This window comes from Seriola aureovittata, chromosome 9 (assembly GCF_021018895.1).
Source record: "Seriola aureovittata isolate HTS-2021-v1 ecotype China chromosome 9, ASM2101889v1, whole genome shotgun sequence".
In the NCBI taxonomy this organism is placed as follows: domain Eukaryota; kingdom Metazoa; phylum Chordata; class Actinopteri; order Carangiformes; family Carangidae; genus Seriola; species Seriola aureovittata.
The window spans coordinates 25,703,404-25,721,102 of record NC_079372.1 but is presented as its reverse complement, the minus strand read 5'-3'; the positions used below and the strand labels follow the sequence as shown (position 1 = coordinate 25,721,102).

The following is a 17,699-nucleotide window of genomic DNA, read 5'->3' as shown; positions in this document are numbered from 1 at the left end:
TCCTTTTTCTGCTAAACACAGAGAAGCAGGTTCTGTTTATGTAGAAGTAGCTGCAGTTTACTGACCAGGTTTTCTATGTGATATTAAAATGTAAATTTTTCATGGAGCCAAGTACAAAGATATTTATATTCAGTGACTCTCCCAATGTTACATCCATTTCTAGTGGATATATGCAAATTAGTATGATCATTATTAGTATATTAGTGTAATATTTTTGTAATGTATAAATATTGTTATACCATATTATTATGGAATTGTATCACTAATGCATCCATGTGTAAGCAATTTATTATTGTCGTTGAGGTGGAGCTTATTTTAACTATTTTATTTACTTTTGCTATTTTTATGTTGATTATACACATACAGGATTTTGAAAATATAAAGGTAATCAGTCCTTAAGATTAGTTTTATCATTATCATTTGTTTATTTATTTATTTATTCATTGCTTGATTTAGTTTTAAAAATAATAAACCAGTAGGTTTACAGGTGTAAATAATTCATACACATTTCTTTTATGTAAAGTTACAAAAAATGTCTGCACGTTTTTCTGAATATGAAAAATAATAGACCGTGCTGATTTAGCAAAAGAGCTATGATGTAGGTATCACTTTCAAATAAAACAGGTGCACCTTTTAGTCTTTTACGTGTGATTACTAACCTGGAAACCAAAAAGATGCTCTAATAAATGATTTGTAATGGATCTATAAACCACTGGTAAATATGAGCGTTGAGGATCTAATAGCCGAACTTTCTCTACATGTTTCATCCTTGTACAGTTTTATTTTCTGTTGTAATGAGCATCAACACTGTGAAATCTTGTTTCTGAGAGGGTCCGTTTCTCTTTCTCACATTTAATCAGGATTTTTCCACAGTGGCAGCTGAGTTTTGTCATGTGGGGTTGTGATGCCAGACCTCACCAACACTGTGTATACTCAACCCAGTACATACTGTACTTCAAAACCTTTATGTGAAGCACCACTGCCATCTCCTGGCACAGAGTTAAACAAGACCTTTTACGACTGGACTCACTGACTCACTGTAGAGTTTACATTCAGGGTTTCTCACCAAAATGCTTTATGGTTACCCTTGAGGTCTGACAAACATGTTGAATGCATTTTCATCACATTTGGAAAGCCTTAATTAAACATTTGAAACCAGCATTGTTCACATCCATGTTTACTTACTAACAGTCTTCTTCTTCCCTGCATCTTACCACCACCTGTAGATCAATGATATACTGTGAAACCATTCTCATGAATGAACAGTACAGTATATCACATTACTCATGTTCATGCACATGCATGTGTGTCCTCTGAACAAACTAAATAGGGATCCACTCATAAAAACATCCATAGCCCCACTAGTGGTTAAAAACCAGTGATGACAGAATCACTCAGATCATTTACTGAAAGCTGGAGTGCAGGACTTACATATAATCAGCACCAGTAAATCTCTCAGTATTGCCAGAGGTTTAAATTTTACATTGTGTACAGACACAACAAATACAGAGCTGATGAGCAGGATCATTATTTTTGGGTTAGTTTAGGCTTAAATATATTCTGGGGTTTTTGGTTTAAAACAACCCACAACACAAGAAGAGTTTCAAGATTTTTCTCTTGTTGTGGTAAATCACCAAAATATACTATGCATCATAAATATACTGAATGTTAAACTTATATAAGCCAATGGAATAGCTAAACTCACAACTGAGGTTAGATATGTATGTGAACCAGCCTCTACTGAAGTAAGATTGTTACAGAATGGAACCTGGAGGGATTAAAGTTTTTTCAATGTTCAAGTTTTTTAAATGGTCTGAAGGTCCTGGGGGCAATGGTGTTGGAGTAGCAGCCGTGGCAAGGCCCAGATTGAGAATAGACGAGGGCCTTAGGTTTGGGGTGGCGGAGGGGCTCTTGGATGTCTGGTCCTACTACGCTACCCTGGCAGGTTTGGGGAATTCCACGCAGGGCTGGACATCATTGCTCCCAAGGGGGTGATGGGTTCACTTTAGAAAATAGGTGGAGAACCCACCTAAGAAAGAACTATATATGATTGTGCACAGGCTCTCTGTCTTTCGGATCTGGATCTGATCTCACTTTCATTCTTGTGAAAGAATAAATTCTATTGCATTAGGCTCTGATCATCTCCAGTGACTTCATTTTTTAATCTTTTTGACAGTTTTGTACAAAGTTAAGTGTTGGTAAAGAGGTCTAGACTTAGTCTCTGGCCCGGACCTGTACCTTTTTTCCTCCAACACTGTCTTAAATTACCATTTACACAACAATATAGCACTGTTAAAAAAAAAATGCATTAGTGTCATCCCCAAACCCATCATTTATAAACCAAACTGTACCGCGATAAGACTGGCGATCTTATGCTGGTGCTACACGGTCTGGTTTTGCTGGTTTCCAGTCATAGTCCAGATTGAGGACCCCTGCAGGTAAAACGCGGATCCCCCAGTAAACCCTCTTCACCCTGCGGAAGACGGCATCCTGCACATCGCAGCGATAAGTACCTGGAAATCACATGATTTGTTTGTTAGTTTATAGTCAGGAGGTGTGATTGTGTCTGTGTATTAAGTGCATCCATTGGAATAGCTGATTCTGCAAAGGCAGTTTCAGATGACTTAATAGTTTCATAGTAGGACAATCCTATCTTTCTCTACCATTGTCTGTCTGGATGTTCTGTTGCCAATTCTAACAATTCTAATAATATCTCCTGCCCCAGACCTGCTTTCCCACCTACCAGAAAATGGAGTCCAACAAATTTGGTTAATGTGATAACATGGGCCTGTTTGTGAACATGCACAGGTGTGTTTACCTGCATCCTCCTCTCTAACTGGGTCCAGAATCACTCGGTCCAGCTGAGGAGCCTCCCAGCGATCAAACAGGGAGTCATCAGAGCTGATAATCCCTCTGGCATAACGCCACAACACCCTGAGCCGCAGGAAACACAATCACAGCAAACTCTTACCAAATGGATTTTGCAGTCACATGTTGTTCTTCCAGGATCAGATATTCACATAATAGGATCTGACACTCTACACTGACAGAATCAACTTCATGGATGTTTAATTGACTTTTCATCTTTACATGTCAGAATGCACCTAGACTAAATACTAAAATAAAAATACAGGTTATGTAATTGGTCCGTGTGTGTGAGACTTATAGGGCTCGGAATTTATGAATTTTACTTGCATTGTAAGCTATTGCAGTTATTCCTAGTAAAATATGGAAATTTTACACTCTGCTGTTGAGGCAATGCTAGATTACCAACACGGCAAAGTCAGCCTCTGCCCCAGACCGACAGGGACCCTAAAGGGAAAAAGGCTTTAAAAAGAAAAAAAAAGGTGGTTTCAAAGTCGTCACTGACTCTGGAACCGTCGGAAACTCAGGCAGAGGGGTGCCAGAGCTGAGGCGCCTTGACAGCAAAAGCACAGTCACCTTTTAATCTTGAGCTGGAATTTAGAAGCAATTCAGAAATACAGCTGAGGGGCTGAACCAGGAAGTGCTTTAAAAGGTCAGTAACATCTTCATCATCAACTGAACCAGTGAGGAGAGGCGAAAAAAGGGATGACATGATCTTGTCTTATACTATTTGTTAAAAGCTGAGCAGCTGAAGTTGCAAGATTTTATATATATATTTTTTTTTTTACAATGTCTTATAATAATCTAACGGATATGAATAAAAGCTTGGCAGAACAACATTTTTGATTTGTTTTTCAAATGAAAAGTCGCACACATTGTTTTGGCTGCAGGTTTGATATGTGCAGACAGGATCCAAGATGTCTCTGTAAAATAGGTCATCTTAGGTCAGGCTGAGAGAGAAATCGAATTACAGTCCAGTTTTTGTGTTTGACACCATCTGATTAAGTGTATGTTGATGCAGCCAAATTCAGTTCATTTTATTCTGAAATTGTCATCTAGTATTACAGGATGAGGCTAATTTTCATGTTCTATTCAATCAATCACTCAGCACAAAGTGCTTTTCACAATGAAAACAACCCCCACCGCATCACAATCCATGCACAAAGCGTGAACGACCAGATTATAAATAAAGGACTCAGGAACCCAGGAATCGCAATCATGAATCTCATAAATGTGTAATGAGGAAACACCAGAAGTAGAGAAAAAAACAAAGAGAGAAAAACAAAAGAATAATAGAAAAGTGAAGTGTGAAAAAGATATTAAAATACTAAAAGAGAGGAGGTGTACTGAAGTGAGTAAAACCAGAAATAAAAGGTAGGGTATCAACAGGAAAACAATCCATACATACATATATACATAAATAAATATAATCCAATTCAAAGTCAGACTAAAGAAGTAGGTCTAGAGTTTGCTTGGCTACAATTAATAGAGAATGAATCACTCCTCTCTCCCCTACTCCTCCGTCCTTACCTCCAGGAGAACCTCCCCATCGCCTGCATGACTTCTCCCAGACAGTCGATCTCCACCCTCTGCCCTGAAGTCACAGTCATCGTCCTGAGGCCGCACTGCCACGACTCCTGACACTTGACCTTGCGAACACGACACGCCTCCGACACCTTCCATTCAGCCACATGTCCACATTATGTTATAAAAGTCTGAGCTATTTCCCTTCTCCTGCTCATCTCAAACATTTCGTTTTAGATGTCTAGGGTGTGTCTCTGTTACCTCTGCTCCGTTTCCACTCCTCCCGCCTTCTTCCATCGCTCTCTCGCCGTCTTTCATCAAACACAGGGTTTGAGTTTTAAGCCCCAGCCCGCAAGTGGTGCTGCAGGGGGAGCTGTCCACGATGACCTCCACTGGCACATTATCCACCTCCTCCAGGTCCCCTGAGGTCAGAGGTCGGAAGAAGAGGAGGAAGAAGAAGAGGAGAGGAGGTAGGCGAAGCCCTGTAGATATACGCTGCATCTCAAAGTGTGAATGGAAATCTGCCGAAAACAAGAAAGTTTTTAGTTTTTCTACTGAATCCACAAAGTCAGTTGTCATTAACCATTCTAAAAAAAATTTAAGCAGCATCACACGAGAGGGAACGATGTTGTACCAAAGTGTTGTACCGAGTATCAGCACGGCTGTGACAACAGTTATACCAGCGCCATATTTGTTAACAGCAACAACAGATTATGCGTGTTATGCCAACACAAATAATTCCGGAACTGGACAGGTTCTATGGACTGTTGCCAGGCAACACATAGTATAAAATACACGCGTACAAAAAAAGCTATTTTACATTTCACCAGAAGATGGCAGTAGACCTGTGGCCGCACTCTCGACCCTTGTGTGACCCTTTCAGCCCATTTCTGACATGGCGACTGTAACTAAAAACAGAAAAGTTGACAGCGAGGGCCGCCGCTTCCAGGACAAGTGGAAATTGGAGTATTTTCCCGCTGAATTACGAAGCAGTCGGCACCAACAGCTCCCTCTTGTCAACTTCTACCTCCAGCTGGATGAAGGCAGGTTCCAAGAGATTTGAACATTTGCTAAGAAAATGCTGAGCTTGTTTGGCTCCACATACTTGTGCGAGAAGACAATCTCGGTTATGAACATTAACAAGAGCCGCGTGAGGACGAGACTTAGTGACTCACCTGCGTGACGTCTTGCGCATCAAAACCACTGTTTTTGAGCCAGACCTGGACTAGGCCTACATACTGCAGTGAAGAGCTCAGTCTCACCCTTCACATTAGTGCAGGCAAGATATGTGTTTAGTCCTGAGGTGAATAAATTCTAAAATCTCAGTGAATTGATTTTTTTGTGATGATCAAAACCACAGTTTTGAATATGCACGGGCCACTGTTTTAAATTTAGAAGTTTACAGTGAGCATTTAATAGTGGATAATATGTAATGTTTCAAATGAACCTAGATATGTTTCATCTTCCCAAAAGTTTTTTTTCCAGACAGACTTTTTCTTCATTTTATGTTCTTCAAATATGAAAGGCAGAGAGATTTTGGCAAAAACTTGAAAAGGAAAAAAAAATGAAGTATGCCGTTTGCAATAAAAATTTCATAAAATAGTTAATTTGTATTTAATGTTAATGGTTCAAAGAATGTCAGGCTGAATGGTCGACCCCACACATTTTCACCTGACCAAATCTGGCCCTCTTTGCAAAAGGTTTGGACACCCCTGGCCTAAACGTTTTCCTAACCTGACGATATCGTATCCAGGTCGCTTAAGTGTCCAGGCTTCGTTTCTTCACTCCATCCTCTTCTGATGACCATACACAATTTATATCAAATGTTATATATGGAAATATATAAATCATTCATTTACAGTGTTGCAGTTTGTTAGAATAAAAGATAGATAACGATTTAATTAAAGCTGCATTCATCAACTTCCCTTTGCTCCTTGGGGGCAGTGAAACAAGCTGGAAACACAACATCTTACATAATATGACTTTATAAAGCTGCTAAGAATAACATGTTGCCAAACAGTTAAATGTTTACACATCCAGCAGACACAGCGTAACTTTAGCGTTAATTTGTAAAAAATCAGCAACATTCACTGCCCTTTTAATTCTGTCTGTCTGCTGTTTGGCGCTGGGCAGGTAGTGTACATTGGGTCTGAGTTTTCCTTTCTGTGCTGTAAAACCAAAACAATGAGCCAGAATGGGCTAAAAATCTTAGACAAACTGTGACTTTGATTTGATTATTCTCTGTGGGGTTTGATTTATAAGTGATACCTTTCATATTACACATAGTATAGCTTTAAAGTAACTTAGGTCCTCCCCAAAACCAGTGTTTAGCCCTGAAAAGACTGTATGAAACTAACACACTGGAGCTGTGGCTTGCAGTTTGGTGCCTCTGTGTTTAAAGGTAAAGGTGAAGCTGCTATGAAAGTTAAAGTGCACTCACCCTCTTTGTAAAGCTGAATTGAAAGGCGAGCTGAAGAAAAAACAGATGAAAGGATTATGAGTCCTACCTGCCACATCTGTTGGATCTGATGGTTGATTATGAATTGAATGCTGTGTCGTGACAACCCGAGTCCCAGGCTGCAGGTCCCATCACAAGACAGTATACTGTATTTACTCCCTCCATCCTCTTGAAAATAGAACGCTAAGGTTTTAAGTGAAAGTTTTATTTGATGTTACATTAAAGTTTATTAAATTGACAGTCTGATGACATAAAACCACGATTCTAATTGGAAAAGGATTCAAACCTGTGAACATCCGGGGACAAGATGGTCTGTTGTACCACTTTAGTTTGTCTCTGATGTACAGAAAAACAGTGACAGCATAATGTCTAGGTCTAAAGATTGAACTGATTCATGTTCTTGATACAGGATTTTTCTTGTTGAATAAACAAGTGAACACCAAATCGTTGTGTGGCTGATGCTGTAGTTTGTAACATGACCACCAGGTGTCAGACAAACACTGGAGAGAAACCACAGAGAGCAGCACAACAGTACTGCACTGTGAAGTGAGTGTAGCCTTCAAATCATTGATGCCGCTGGAAACTTGAGTGTCAAATAATTTGGCAGCAAATGCAGTCAAATAACTGACGAAATAAAGATCCAGCTCAGTATATGGAGAAATGACAGACATAGAAAAAGTATTAATATGTTTGAATGCTTTAAAAAATAACTGTAAAGCTCGATAAATATTCAGAGCAAACTCTGTAATTTTAGTTCAAACAAACATCGTGTGTTTATGAAAATGATCAGAATTAGAGTTGACCTGATTTCCTCATTACTAGGTAGGTAGAAGTTCTTTAGAGTGTAGGTCAATATATTGGACAGATATTGGCACTGAGCATTGTTAAATCAGTATTCAAGTCAAGTCAAATGAAGTCAAGTTTATTTGTGTAGTCCAATATCACTGTGTACCGTGGTGCTTTACATCAGCGATGTTGCCAAGCCCAGGGCAAAGCTTTCTAATCGGACAAGAAGGTGTTTTCATTTTTGGTGTTGATGATGATGATTTATTTATACATTTTTCTTGGGTATAATTCCTTTTTATAAAGTGTGACGACCATCTGTGGACAGGCTTCCCTCCTCCATGGTCTTTCCCTGCAGGAACCTGGAGGGTAGAGTGGAGCTGTCAGGAAGATTCATTTCACCGACTCACTGATTAGTCTGTGTATAAACGAGTAGCCAGGCTCCTGTGGTGTCCACCTTTTGGCCCGGCTTGATTTGACTCTTACTCTTTACTCTCTTTGTTGGACCGTAACATTTTTCACAAATTACAGCAATTCTTTTCTCATCTGGCAGTGCAGTTGTGATAAAAGACAAAACTCTACTTAATGTTCCTCAAAATACGTCTCAGATGAATGTGAGTGACACTTTGAAAGCAGAGAATTACAGCACACTGGAAACATTGTCGTACTTATTAATCCTGTGCAAATGAAAATCACAAATACTCGTTCTGAAAATTCTGTATCATCACGTATCATCACAGGTACAACTGGAGTATCCGCTTTCAAAGTACCTGGAAAAAACCCAGAGATTATGGATTAATTAGAACATTAACAGTGAGCTGGGCTATTTTCAAACTGTGACTGATACTGGGAAAAGGACCAAGACGCAAAGACACACAAACAACAATAATATGCATGAAGAGAGTCACGAAGATGATTCAGCATCAGTGGGGGACTGAAACATGTTCAGTAGCCAGTAACAGTGGCCTAGTTGGCAAACCGGTAAAACTGTTAATGTGGTCCACACCACATGCTTCAGTGTGTTTGTGTAAGAACAAAAATGTAAAAAGAATAAAAAGAGGACAGCAAAATGGATGAGGATGAGGAGGTGGGATGGAACAGAAGGAAGGCAGAGGAGGGTGGGTGTGATGGAGGAGAGGTGGAAAAGGAGGAAGTTGAATAAGAACATAAGAACAGAGGGAGGAAGAGGAGGCGTGCCAGGTGGAATTACAGCCATGCTGGACGATGATTTTGTGCCTCATGATTTATGTCCGATGCCAACATTAGGTGCCAGTGCGAGCTGTGCTGCGTCATTTATGTAGCCAGGCACAAAGTAAAGGGAGTGGAGGTTGAGGTGGGTGGATGGGCGTGAAGCATGTTTGACTTTCATGCAGGAGATTGGAGCTTGATTCCCATCACAGACCTGTAATTCATGTTCTGCTTTTTATTAACCACAATCTTTCATCAACCTTAACCAAGTGTTGATTGATTGTGGGGACAAACTAGTTCCGGTCACAATATTTGAATTACAGCTTAATATCTAAGCAGTCATTATATATAATTATATATAAGTCTTTATCACAACAGTGAACAATTATAGGGGAGTGGTTGATATATTTTTTTTAAAGTAACATAAAAAAAATATATACATATGTAGTTTGAAGAAAATAGACATGACGGAAACTGGTTGTATATCTTTATTGCATGTTAAATGAAGTCCTGGTTGTTTGGTTTCATGACAATTCTAACCTAACTCTTGAATTCAATTCAATTTGAATTCAGGCCTGACCCCCATAGACTTTTAAATTCACTGAACAGCTTCACATTTTGGCTTTGTACTGACTCTGGTACAAACTGGTTTCAGCAGCTGTAGTTGTAGAAGTAAGTTATTCATGTAAAATGAAGAACTATCCAGTTTGAAATGAAGTAGTTCTTTGTGTCAAATGAAGAACTGACTCTTTAAACTGGAAAAAGAATGACTGACTGTGTGATTCAGTTTAATATCTTGAGTTAATTGAACTTGTTTTGCCATTTTGAACCTTGCCTTTACATATTCCATGCACATTGTGTGCAATGAATGAAAATGAGCAAACCATAACTCCCTCCCTGGATTTCCCCTGTTGAATGAGCAAGAGAATGAAGAGCAGGCGACTGTTGGTGGAGGGAAACAAAGATTAACCAAAGTCTGCACAGATTCATTGACAGTTTCCTGTTGCCTGAGGGTGGGGTTTACCACTAAACTAATGTCCAGCCTTTGGCAACTTCCTACCAGAAAACAAAACTGGTAGATGAGACCACTGTGCTTGAGAGAGAGACAGGCAGTCAGCATCGTTTGTAGAGTTTCTGATGGGAAAATATATTGTAGGTTTGGATTTGGCACAATATAGTGAAAGAAGGTTATCTATCTACATTTAAGCCTGACAAGGTAAATAAAAGGTTCAGAGTCAGTACATGCAAAGAAAGGCTGAGGTAAAGTAAGAATGATGCAGCGTTTGTTCAGCTACAGGAAGCAGTTTTGCCTGTCAGCCTTATAAAACACATTTCCTGACATGAGGTTTGAACTTTGAGCTGCCGACACCTTTTCACGCTGAGACGTCTCACATGTCGAGATCTAACGGAGGAGAGTGATGACCGAGCACCTGCTGAAAATACTGATTGTTGGCGATGGAGATGTTGGGAAATCCTCCTTTGTGCATCGCTACGTCAACGGACAGTTCAACAAGACGTACAAGATGACGGTGGGAGGTACGGCTGCTGCTGTTTATCAGGGCTCTGCAGAAAAATGTGACTGTGCAGGATCCTGAGATTGGTGTTTGTGTGTGTAGAGTGTGTGTATAAGTTGAGCAATCTCCAACATAAACTGCTCGCCTCACCTGTCAGTAAAGTGAGATGTGGCTTGTTTTCACCTTATAATGGCAATTTGATCTCGGGCATTCTTCCTGTTCATTGAAGTTTTATTGTTTGATGTTTTGGTCAAAAACAACAAGGCATGTTCATAAAAAAAGTAAAGAATTAATACATAAAAAGTGGTGCTTTACATTACATCGAACATATACACTTATGAAATATCTAAAAACAGGACAAGGCTGATGTTATAAGTTTTATTGCCAACAAACCCCATAAAAAGACCGAAACCAACAACAAGTAGTCAACCTCTTAAAACTTCCTGTCTTTCCTTCTTTGTCTGTGACACTCAGGCTTTGTCGCTGCATCGTACGTAAGAAATATTTTGTCAAAACTGTTCAAAATATATCGTTTCAGTTTTAGCCATGGAGGCAGTTTAGTTCTAACCATGTCAATATGGGTCTGTTGGTTTGTGCCAGTGTAACAAGGACACTAGCATGGCTGTAGGTTTTTGGTTTTTAGCAAAGGAAACAGAAGTAAATAATGCATTTACTGGAAATCGTTTTCAGCCACACATTACTATAATACACATTTGGTGCTCGAGTGAGTATTTACGCCAACAGGACAAAAAATGAGCCGTCAGGACTTCTGTAACTTTATGATGCTCTGAGCGTCTCTTCTGATTGGCTGGCTGTTTTCTGAGTGACCGAATGAAAATATAGCAGATTTCAGGTGAACACTGCAAGGTTGGGTGGTGGGTCCAGGTGGGCGGGGCCTGGGGCATGATTGAAAGTAGTGACTGGTTTGTTGTGACCACAAAGTTGTGACTTTTTTTCTGTTGTTACTGGAGCTCCAAAGAAAAGCCTGAGAGAGATGTAAAACTGCACTGAGATGGTTTTTGTTTCATAAAATCAAAAATATGTCTTCCTATGGATCAACACTTCGACTACTACAATAAATTCTCCAGTTAATTCTGCCACATGAACCATTTTGTTAAGGAGAGTTTGAGTATCTTTTCTCTTGGAAGGGAATGAATATCTACAACGTTTGGGGGGGAATTTCATATTTCTTAATATTGTGAGAATTTTGTGTGAAAATAGATTTCTGTCTTCACTTCTGTTTAATTTTTCTCACTTCTTATGTGTTTCACTTCACTTCTTCTCTGTCTCTGTTGCTAAACTGTATTTTCTTTCACTCTCTAGTGGATTTCTCGGTGAAGCTGCTGCACTGGTCGGATAAAGAGAAAGTCAGACTGCAGCTGTGGGATGTCGCAGGTACAAAACATTTTACTGTTAATGAATGGAAGGATGAACGGGACGGAGGGATAGATGGATGACACAGTGAACTTTGTGTCCTCCTTTCAGGCCAGGAGCGTTTCATATCCATGACCAGGATATATTATAAAGGCGCGCTGGGCTGTGTGATGATGTTTGACGTCACCAGCACGTCCAGCTTCCTCAACTGTCGCCATTGGAAACAGGACCTGGACAACAAGGCCATACTGCCCAACGGACACTCAATCCCCTGCATCCTGCTGGCCAATAAGGTGATTCAGAGTATTGAACTAATGAATGATATCATGAGACTCCTCTGGCTCCGAACTAATTTGTAAGCTACATGTTGTTAGCTTGTGTGGTCGCTTGATGAACACTTTAGGCTCACAGCCTCTTACAGCCTTTGCTTCTCAGTGTTTTGAAAAATATTCAGTGAAACCAATGAATAAAGTTGATCATTTTCTCAAATTCAATTATGTTCCTTTACAAAAGTTTCCTAAAGCTAAACTTTTTAAAATTGTTCTCCAGAAAAATATCTTCTAAAGAAAGAAAGAAAGAAAGAAAGAAAGAAAGAAAGAAAGAAAGAAAATGCAGATTAACAATGGAAAGCCTAAAATTCTTCACTCAAATCTTTTTAAAATCAAACAAAACCAACTATTATAAGAGTCTGGGGTAATTTATTTTACTTTACACAGGGTTTGGCTTTTGCCTTCTCCTGAAAACATGGCATGCATGGCATAATTTTCTCCACCATGAACTCAGCCATACGTCTGTCTTTTCATTTTCTTTGTACATAGTTCAGCATTTGGAAAAATGCAGCTTTCATTGATAGTTTTTCACCTTTTTTAAAGGTCCCATATTTTACACTTCTCCTGTGTTATACGTATTTTAAGTGTTGATCCATAAGAAGATGTTTTTGTGGTTTTTAGTGCCAAAAACCTTTTCAGTGTAGTTTTTACATCTCCTCTCTAAGGCTTCTCCCTGGAGCTCTAGTAACAACAGAGATTTCAGGTAAAAAAAAAAAAAACACTCAGATAAAACCAAATCCTGCAAAGTTGGATGGTGGGTCCGGGTGGGTGCAGCTGGGGCTGGCTGAGGGTGGTGACTGCAGAAAGTCACACACCTCACAACAACAAACTGTCTGTCTGTCTATGTGCCTGTCTGTGTCTGTGCAGTGTGACCTCGCTCAGCGGGTTGTGTCAGCAGAAAGCATCAACAGATTCAGTAAGGCTAATGGCTTCGTTGCGTGGATGGAAACCTCAGTCAAAGACAACACGAACATTGGAGAGGCTATGAGGTAACTGGGATCCAAAAACAGAACAAGTACAGATGATACAATATGACCAGAGAGAAAATTTTTGAGGAAACAGGCTCCAGTATATAAAGAAAGTTTGGGTCATTTTAGCTATAAATAGCAAATACAATGCAAGTTTATTCCGTATCTGTAGTTTTCATAATGTAAGGCATGCTACTCTAATCCACTGATAGATCCTTAAATATGAAATCTGTTGTAATATAATTCACATTCACTAAATGTCACTAAATCTGCTTTGTTTCAGGAGGCTGGTGCAGGAGATCCTGTCGGTTAAGTCGAATCTGGACTCGGTCCAACCTGGACCTGAAGACAGTGTTAATCCTCAACTGGAATCCGAGGACAGCAGCAGCAGCAGAGCGGCAGGCTGCTGCTGAAACACTACTTTCATCCATACCACAGAGTCCAGCAAACACCAGGAACTGCTCATCAGTCTACATCCTGAATCAGTTTTAGGTGCCACTGAGCAAGGCACTTAACCCTCAAGCACTTAGTGATGCTCTCCGTGTCCAGCAGTAGAAGAGCACAGACGAGGCACCAGGAGAGGCATCCTACATGTTAATGTTGGTGTTTTGTAACCAGTGCACTTTAATCTTATAGTAAACCTTTCCAACTGGGAAGTCTGTTTTGAGACAGGGTCTGCTGGACAGTTCTGTGGTGGTTATGTGTGGGTCTGCGTGGATCTGAGGCAGAGAGTGCACTTCCTTAATAGACACTAATTATTTGAGTATCACACTAAAAAGACAATATACAATTATAAATCCTCAGTGAGGATAATGTACCTGAGAGGAATCACCAGACCAGAGATTTACTGTCACAAAGCCAAAAGTCTTTTTCTTTTTCTGTCCCACTGACCCCAGTTTTTGGGACCCAAAAAACGCTAATGATCACATTTACATTACAGACTAATCTACCAATTATTTATTCAAATTATCGTTAGATTAAAAATCGAGAAAAAATGCCAGAGTCCAAGGTGATGTCTGCAAATGTCAGAGATATTCAGTTTATTATGATATATCACATATTTGCTTGATAAAAGAGTGAAAAGATGAATCGGTTTAGAAATAGTTGCTGATCACTTTTCTGTCAATCAACTAAGTGTGAGTGTTAAATTGTGTAACTGTATGTATGAGTATGGCAAACGTTTGTATTGTAACCCTTAGGTGTGTGAGGGGAACTCCACGTGTGTGAGGGGAACTCCCCGTGAATAACAAATATATAATCTTTAAAGGTGCTATTTATAAGTTTTTCTGCCATATAGGGCTAGCTGGTTCGCATGCTAACTTCAGTAGAAGAAAGGACGTCATAGAGACAAGAGTTAACATTGGCGTTGCTTTTCCACCGCAGGAGACAGCTCTTTGTGGTTAAAGGTATGAAGTTTGATGCTGAACTCTCAACATTTCTTCTAGACTGGAAAATAAACAGCTGTTAATACGAACATTAGCTGTACAAAATGTACAAATAGCTCCTTTAAATTTGAGTAAATGTCATTTGCTCTGTATTTCTCCAGAAAAAGTTTGAGAGATGGAGAACGAGTATTTAGCAGGGGCAGTCACTGTCACTATGGTTAAACAGAGGAAGAAAAGAACATTACCTACAGAAACCACATTTGCATAAACGCAAAATCCAATGACTGTGAACCTCTCACTCATACTGTTTGACTGACAGGTGATGTCTGAAAAGTTCAGACAGAAGCTTTATAGACATCAGAAGCTACAGTGTAAAGCCTCAACCAATTGTCTGTTATCATTTGAGTGACAGAGAGAGGCAGACGGTGAGGACAAGGAGGAGAGGCCTGGGACAAGGAGGAGTGAAGAGAACCAGAAGGAGCAGTATGGTTATTAAAGGGAAGGCCTCTCGGTGTGAGAACGAGGTGTGGAGCGTGCTCAGCACAGCAGCCAACTCAGACACACTGAGTCAGTCAGACACATGATGTCCCCTTGCTAACAACGAGAGGTGCGTGGGGCAAATGGTGTGAAGGTGCTGTTGGATTTGTGTGTTCTTTTAATGCGTGTCAAACATAGGCACATGGATGTGCATGTGCCTTTGAGACGTCTAAAAGCTCACACACAATGTCGGAAATTCTGCTTTTGGTTTGTCAACACGCGCCTTTGACAGCTGATGTTTGCGGGTATATCTCTGTCTTCGAGTCAAAGTCAGTGAGTGTTTGCCATATGGTTAAAACATTTTTAATAAAGTCAAAAAGCTATGTAAAACACCATGTTTGTTATTTATCTGTCATTACTGATATTAGCTATTTAATAAATAGAATAAAATACAACTTCAGTCCAACATTTGTTATAGAGTTTCAAAGTGGGAAGAGGTGCAGTATATATCTTCACTCTAATTTCCCATTTCAAAGTTTTCTGTTATTTTATGTTATTGATTTGACATCCGCAGTCTACCTCACACAGGAACATGAGAGTCATAATTTAAACCCTGTTCATGAGAAGTCTCGTTTTCTATCAGTTTTAAGTATGAAGATTGGCCCTTAATAAAGCACCACAGCCAACACTGCTATGGAGAATGCAGCGTTGTTGTGATTGGGAACAAAACACAGCCATATAATTGATCAAACACTTACCCAGAATCCCAAAGTGGAGATGTTTAAACTGCTGAATGCAAAGAGCATGATTGAGAGGAGAAAATTTCATGTCCATCCAGGCCTTGAAACGATAAAGCTGTCAGATGCCTAACATTGGGCAGCAAGCAACAGATTTCATACAAGTGATTGAAGACAGCTTCTCAGATTCAACAGTATTCTCATATCTAGTTGCATGTTCACATACAGTCTAGTGTGGGATCCATTAAGTTGAGTTACTGAAGCCGGAAATGAAGTTTGTCCCCTATGTGGTGCTAATGAGGAAAGTTCATGTATCATTAAAATGAAAAGAATCATTTGCTGCTGGAGCATGAGTGTAAGTATATTTTATTACAACCTGCCTGTTGGAGTATGAGATATTTTGTGTTTAAACTTAACTAAGAACATTAGGATTCATCCTGAGATGGAACATGAACATCCACAGCAAACTGCATGACAAGGTCAACCCCACTTACTCAGACACACAGCCAAAGGTAGTTGTTGTTAATTTGTGCTTTTGAGTTGCATAGTGAGCATGTTTGCAGATCCATGTGGGTTTTTTGTGCCTCTGTCTATGTAGGCATCTATTTTTATCAGTGAGTTGGAGGAAGGCAGGACTCTGTTGGCTGTGACTCAGTCATCCACACACACCACCATCCTGGAAAACCCTCAAAAAATGGCTGTATGTTGGACGAATGGGCCTTTTGTCAGTGTGACCATTTGTCAGGATGTCGTAGTCACCACACAATAAGTATGTCACTGTGCCTCACTCATATTTTTTTTTTCTATTCATATCATTTCACGACTCGCAGTGTGTCGTCAGTACAACGGGCACTTCAGGGGGACTCATTAGCTGCTGTTCCGGAGAGAACATTCAGGAACCTTTCGACTCTAAAAACTTCTCTCTCCCTTAGCTGTGTTTCAGGGATGCATTTGAGGACCGATTGCGTCACAGTGGCGTGACAAGGCTTAGGACCACATAGGACCACACTTATTCTGGGTAGTTCCTCCCTTTGCTCTCAAAACAGCCTTGATTCTTTGTGGCATGGATTAAAAAAGATGTTGGAAACATTCCTTTGAGATTCTGATCTATGCTGATATGATCGCATCACATAACTTCTCCAGATTTGTCAGATGCACATTCATGCTGCCAATCTTAGGTTCTACCACGTCCCAAAGGTTGGATTCAGATCTGGTGACTGGGTAGCCGACTGACGTACACTGAACACATTGTCTGTTAAGGCTGTAGTAACACAGGCAAGGTGGACACAAATGCAAATACTCAGACAGGCTGAGGGAGGGTCAAGAATCTGGAGTCCTGGCACGGAGCAAAACTGAACAAAACTCAGAAAAATGAACAGGAAGCTACACAGAAGCACGAGGTAACACAAGGAAGTCTCATTTCAGTTCAGCCTTTGTGAGCTACGACAGCTTCAGAGGGTCACACCTTCATTGACTGCATCCTCCCTGAATTGAGACACAGCTGTTGTCATGTTCATGAAACCAGTTGGAGTTGACTTTATCTTTGTGACATGGAGCATTTTCCTGCTGGAAGTAGCCATTAGAAGATGGTAAACTGTGGCCATAAAGGGTTAAACATGGTCCGCAACAACACTGAGATACTAAGCTGTGGCATTCAAAGGATTATTGATTGGTATTGAAGGGCCAAGAAGACATGTTCACAGTAGCATTAGATTTCTGATCTTGGCTGACATGCGTGGAACCTGACATTGTCTTCTGCTGTTGTAGTCCATCCACCTCGAGGTTCAACATGTGCATTCTTAGATGCCTGTGGTTTCCACAAGTTACCTGAGGCCCACTGTAGGTTCTCCTACACACTTGGAAAGCAAGGGGTGAAGGGAGGGGTATTCATTTGGTTGCAATCTGCAATCATCAAAGATGAAAAGCCTGACTGTGTTCTATCACAAAATGATCAACCTATTTTGCCAGGGAAAAACAGAACACAAAGATTTTTTGTTTCAAAGACACTTCACGTCTGTTTAGAGCTTAATTTCTTTATCCAGCCAACAGAATGTGGATGATTACAGTACAGTCTGGCATCAGCACATCTCTATTCCC

At 40.1% G+C, this 17,699-nt stretch overlaps 2 protein-coding genes across 3 annotated transcripts; one reads left to right on the top strand and one right to left on the bottom strand.

Moving 5' to 3' along the window:
* Nucleotides 1-1,074: 1,074 nt before the first annotated feature.
* On the bottom strand, nucleotides 1,075-5,913 carry tmem81 (transmembrane protein 81). Of its 2 annotated transcripts, none has more exons than XM_056385493.1 (6): nucleotides 5,210-5,913; nucleotides 4,651-4,910; nucleotides 4,396-4,541; nucleotides 2,819-2,934; nucleotides 2,352-2,513; nucleotides 1,075-1,220 (listed from the first exon to the last, which is right to left on the bottom strand). In XM_056385493.1, the coding sequence occupies exons 2-5, from the start codon at nucleotides 4,888-4,890 to the stop codon at nucleotides 2,371-2,373; spliced, it is 645 nt and encodes a 214-aa protein (XP_056241468.1). In that variant the 5' UTR covers nucleotides 4,891-4,910; nucleotides 5,210-5,913; the 3' UTR covers nucleotides 1,075-1,220; nucleotides 2,352-2,370. The 2 variants fall into 2 exon arrangements, with proteins under 2 accessions (XP_056241468.1, XP_056241467.1); XM_056385492.1 differs by lacking the exon at nucleotides 5,210-5,913 and adding an exon at nucleotides 5,024-5,098.
* A 3,999-nt stretch (nucleotides 5,914-9,912) lies between these two features.
* Nucleotides 9,913-15,320, top strand: LOC130174958 (ras-related protein Rab-7L1-like). Its single transcript, XM_056385209.1, has 5 exons — nucleotides 9,913-10,354; nucleotides 11,656-11,727; nucleotides 11,818-11,999; nucleotides 12,903-13,024; nucleotides 13,287-15,320. Exons 1-5 carry the CDS (start codon nucleotides 10,237-10,239, stop codon nucleotides 13,414-13,416), a joined length of 624 nt encoding a protein of 207 aa, XP_056241184.1. The 5' UTR covers nucleotides 9,913-10,236; the 3' UTR covers nucleotides 13,417-15,320.
* Nucleotides 15,321-17,699: the final 2,379 nt, after the last annotated feature.

Excerpts from the sequence above, each read along its gene's own strand:
- tmem81 (XM_056385493.1), bottom strand. The coding sequence starts at position 4,890 with ATGCAGCGTATATCTACAGGGCTTCGCCTACCTCCTCTCCTCTTCTTC. Across the intron at positions 4,542-4,650 it reads GGAGTGGAAACGGAGCAGAG|GTGTCGGAGGCGTGTCGTGT; the intron begins GTAACAGAGACA and ends GCTGAATGGAAG. Across the intron at positions 2,514-2,818 it reads AGTTAGAGAGGAGGATGCAG|GTACTTATCGCTGCGATGTG; the intron begins GTAAACACACCT and ends TGTGATTTCCAG.
- LOC130174958 (XM_056385209.1), top strand. The coding sequence starts at position 10,237 with ATGACCGAGCACCTGCTGAAAATACTGATTGTTGGCGATGGAGATGTT. Across the intron at positions 11,728-11,817 it reads GCAGCTGTGGGATGTCGCAG|GCCAGGAGCGTTTCATATCC; the intron begins GTACAAAACATT and ends TCCTCCTTTCAG. Across the intron at positions 13,025-13,286 it reads AACATTGGAGAGGCTATGAG|GAGGCTGGTGCAGGAGATCC; the intron begins GTAACTGGGATC and ends GCTTTGTTTCAG.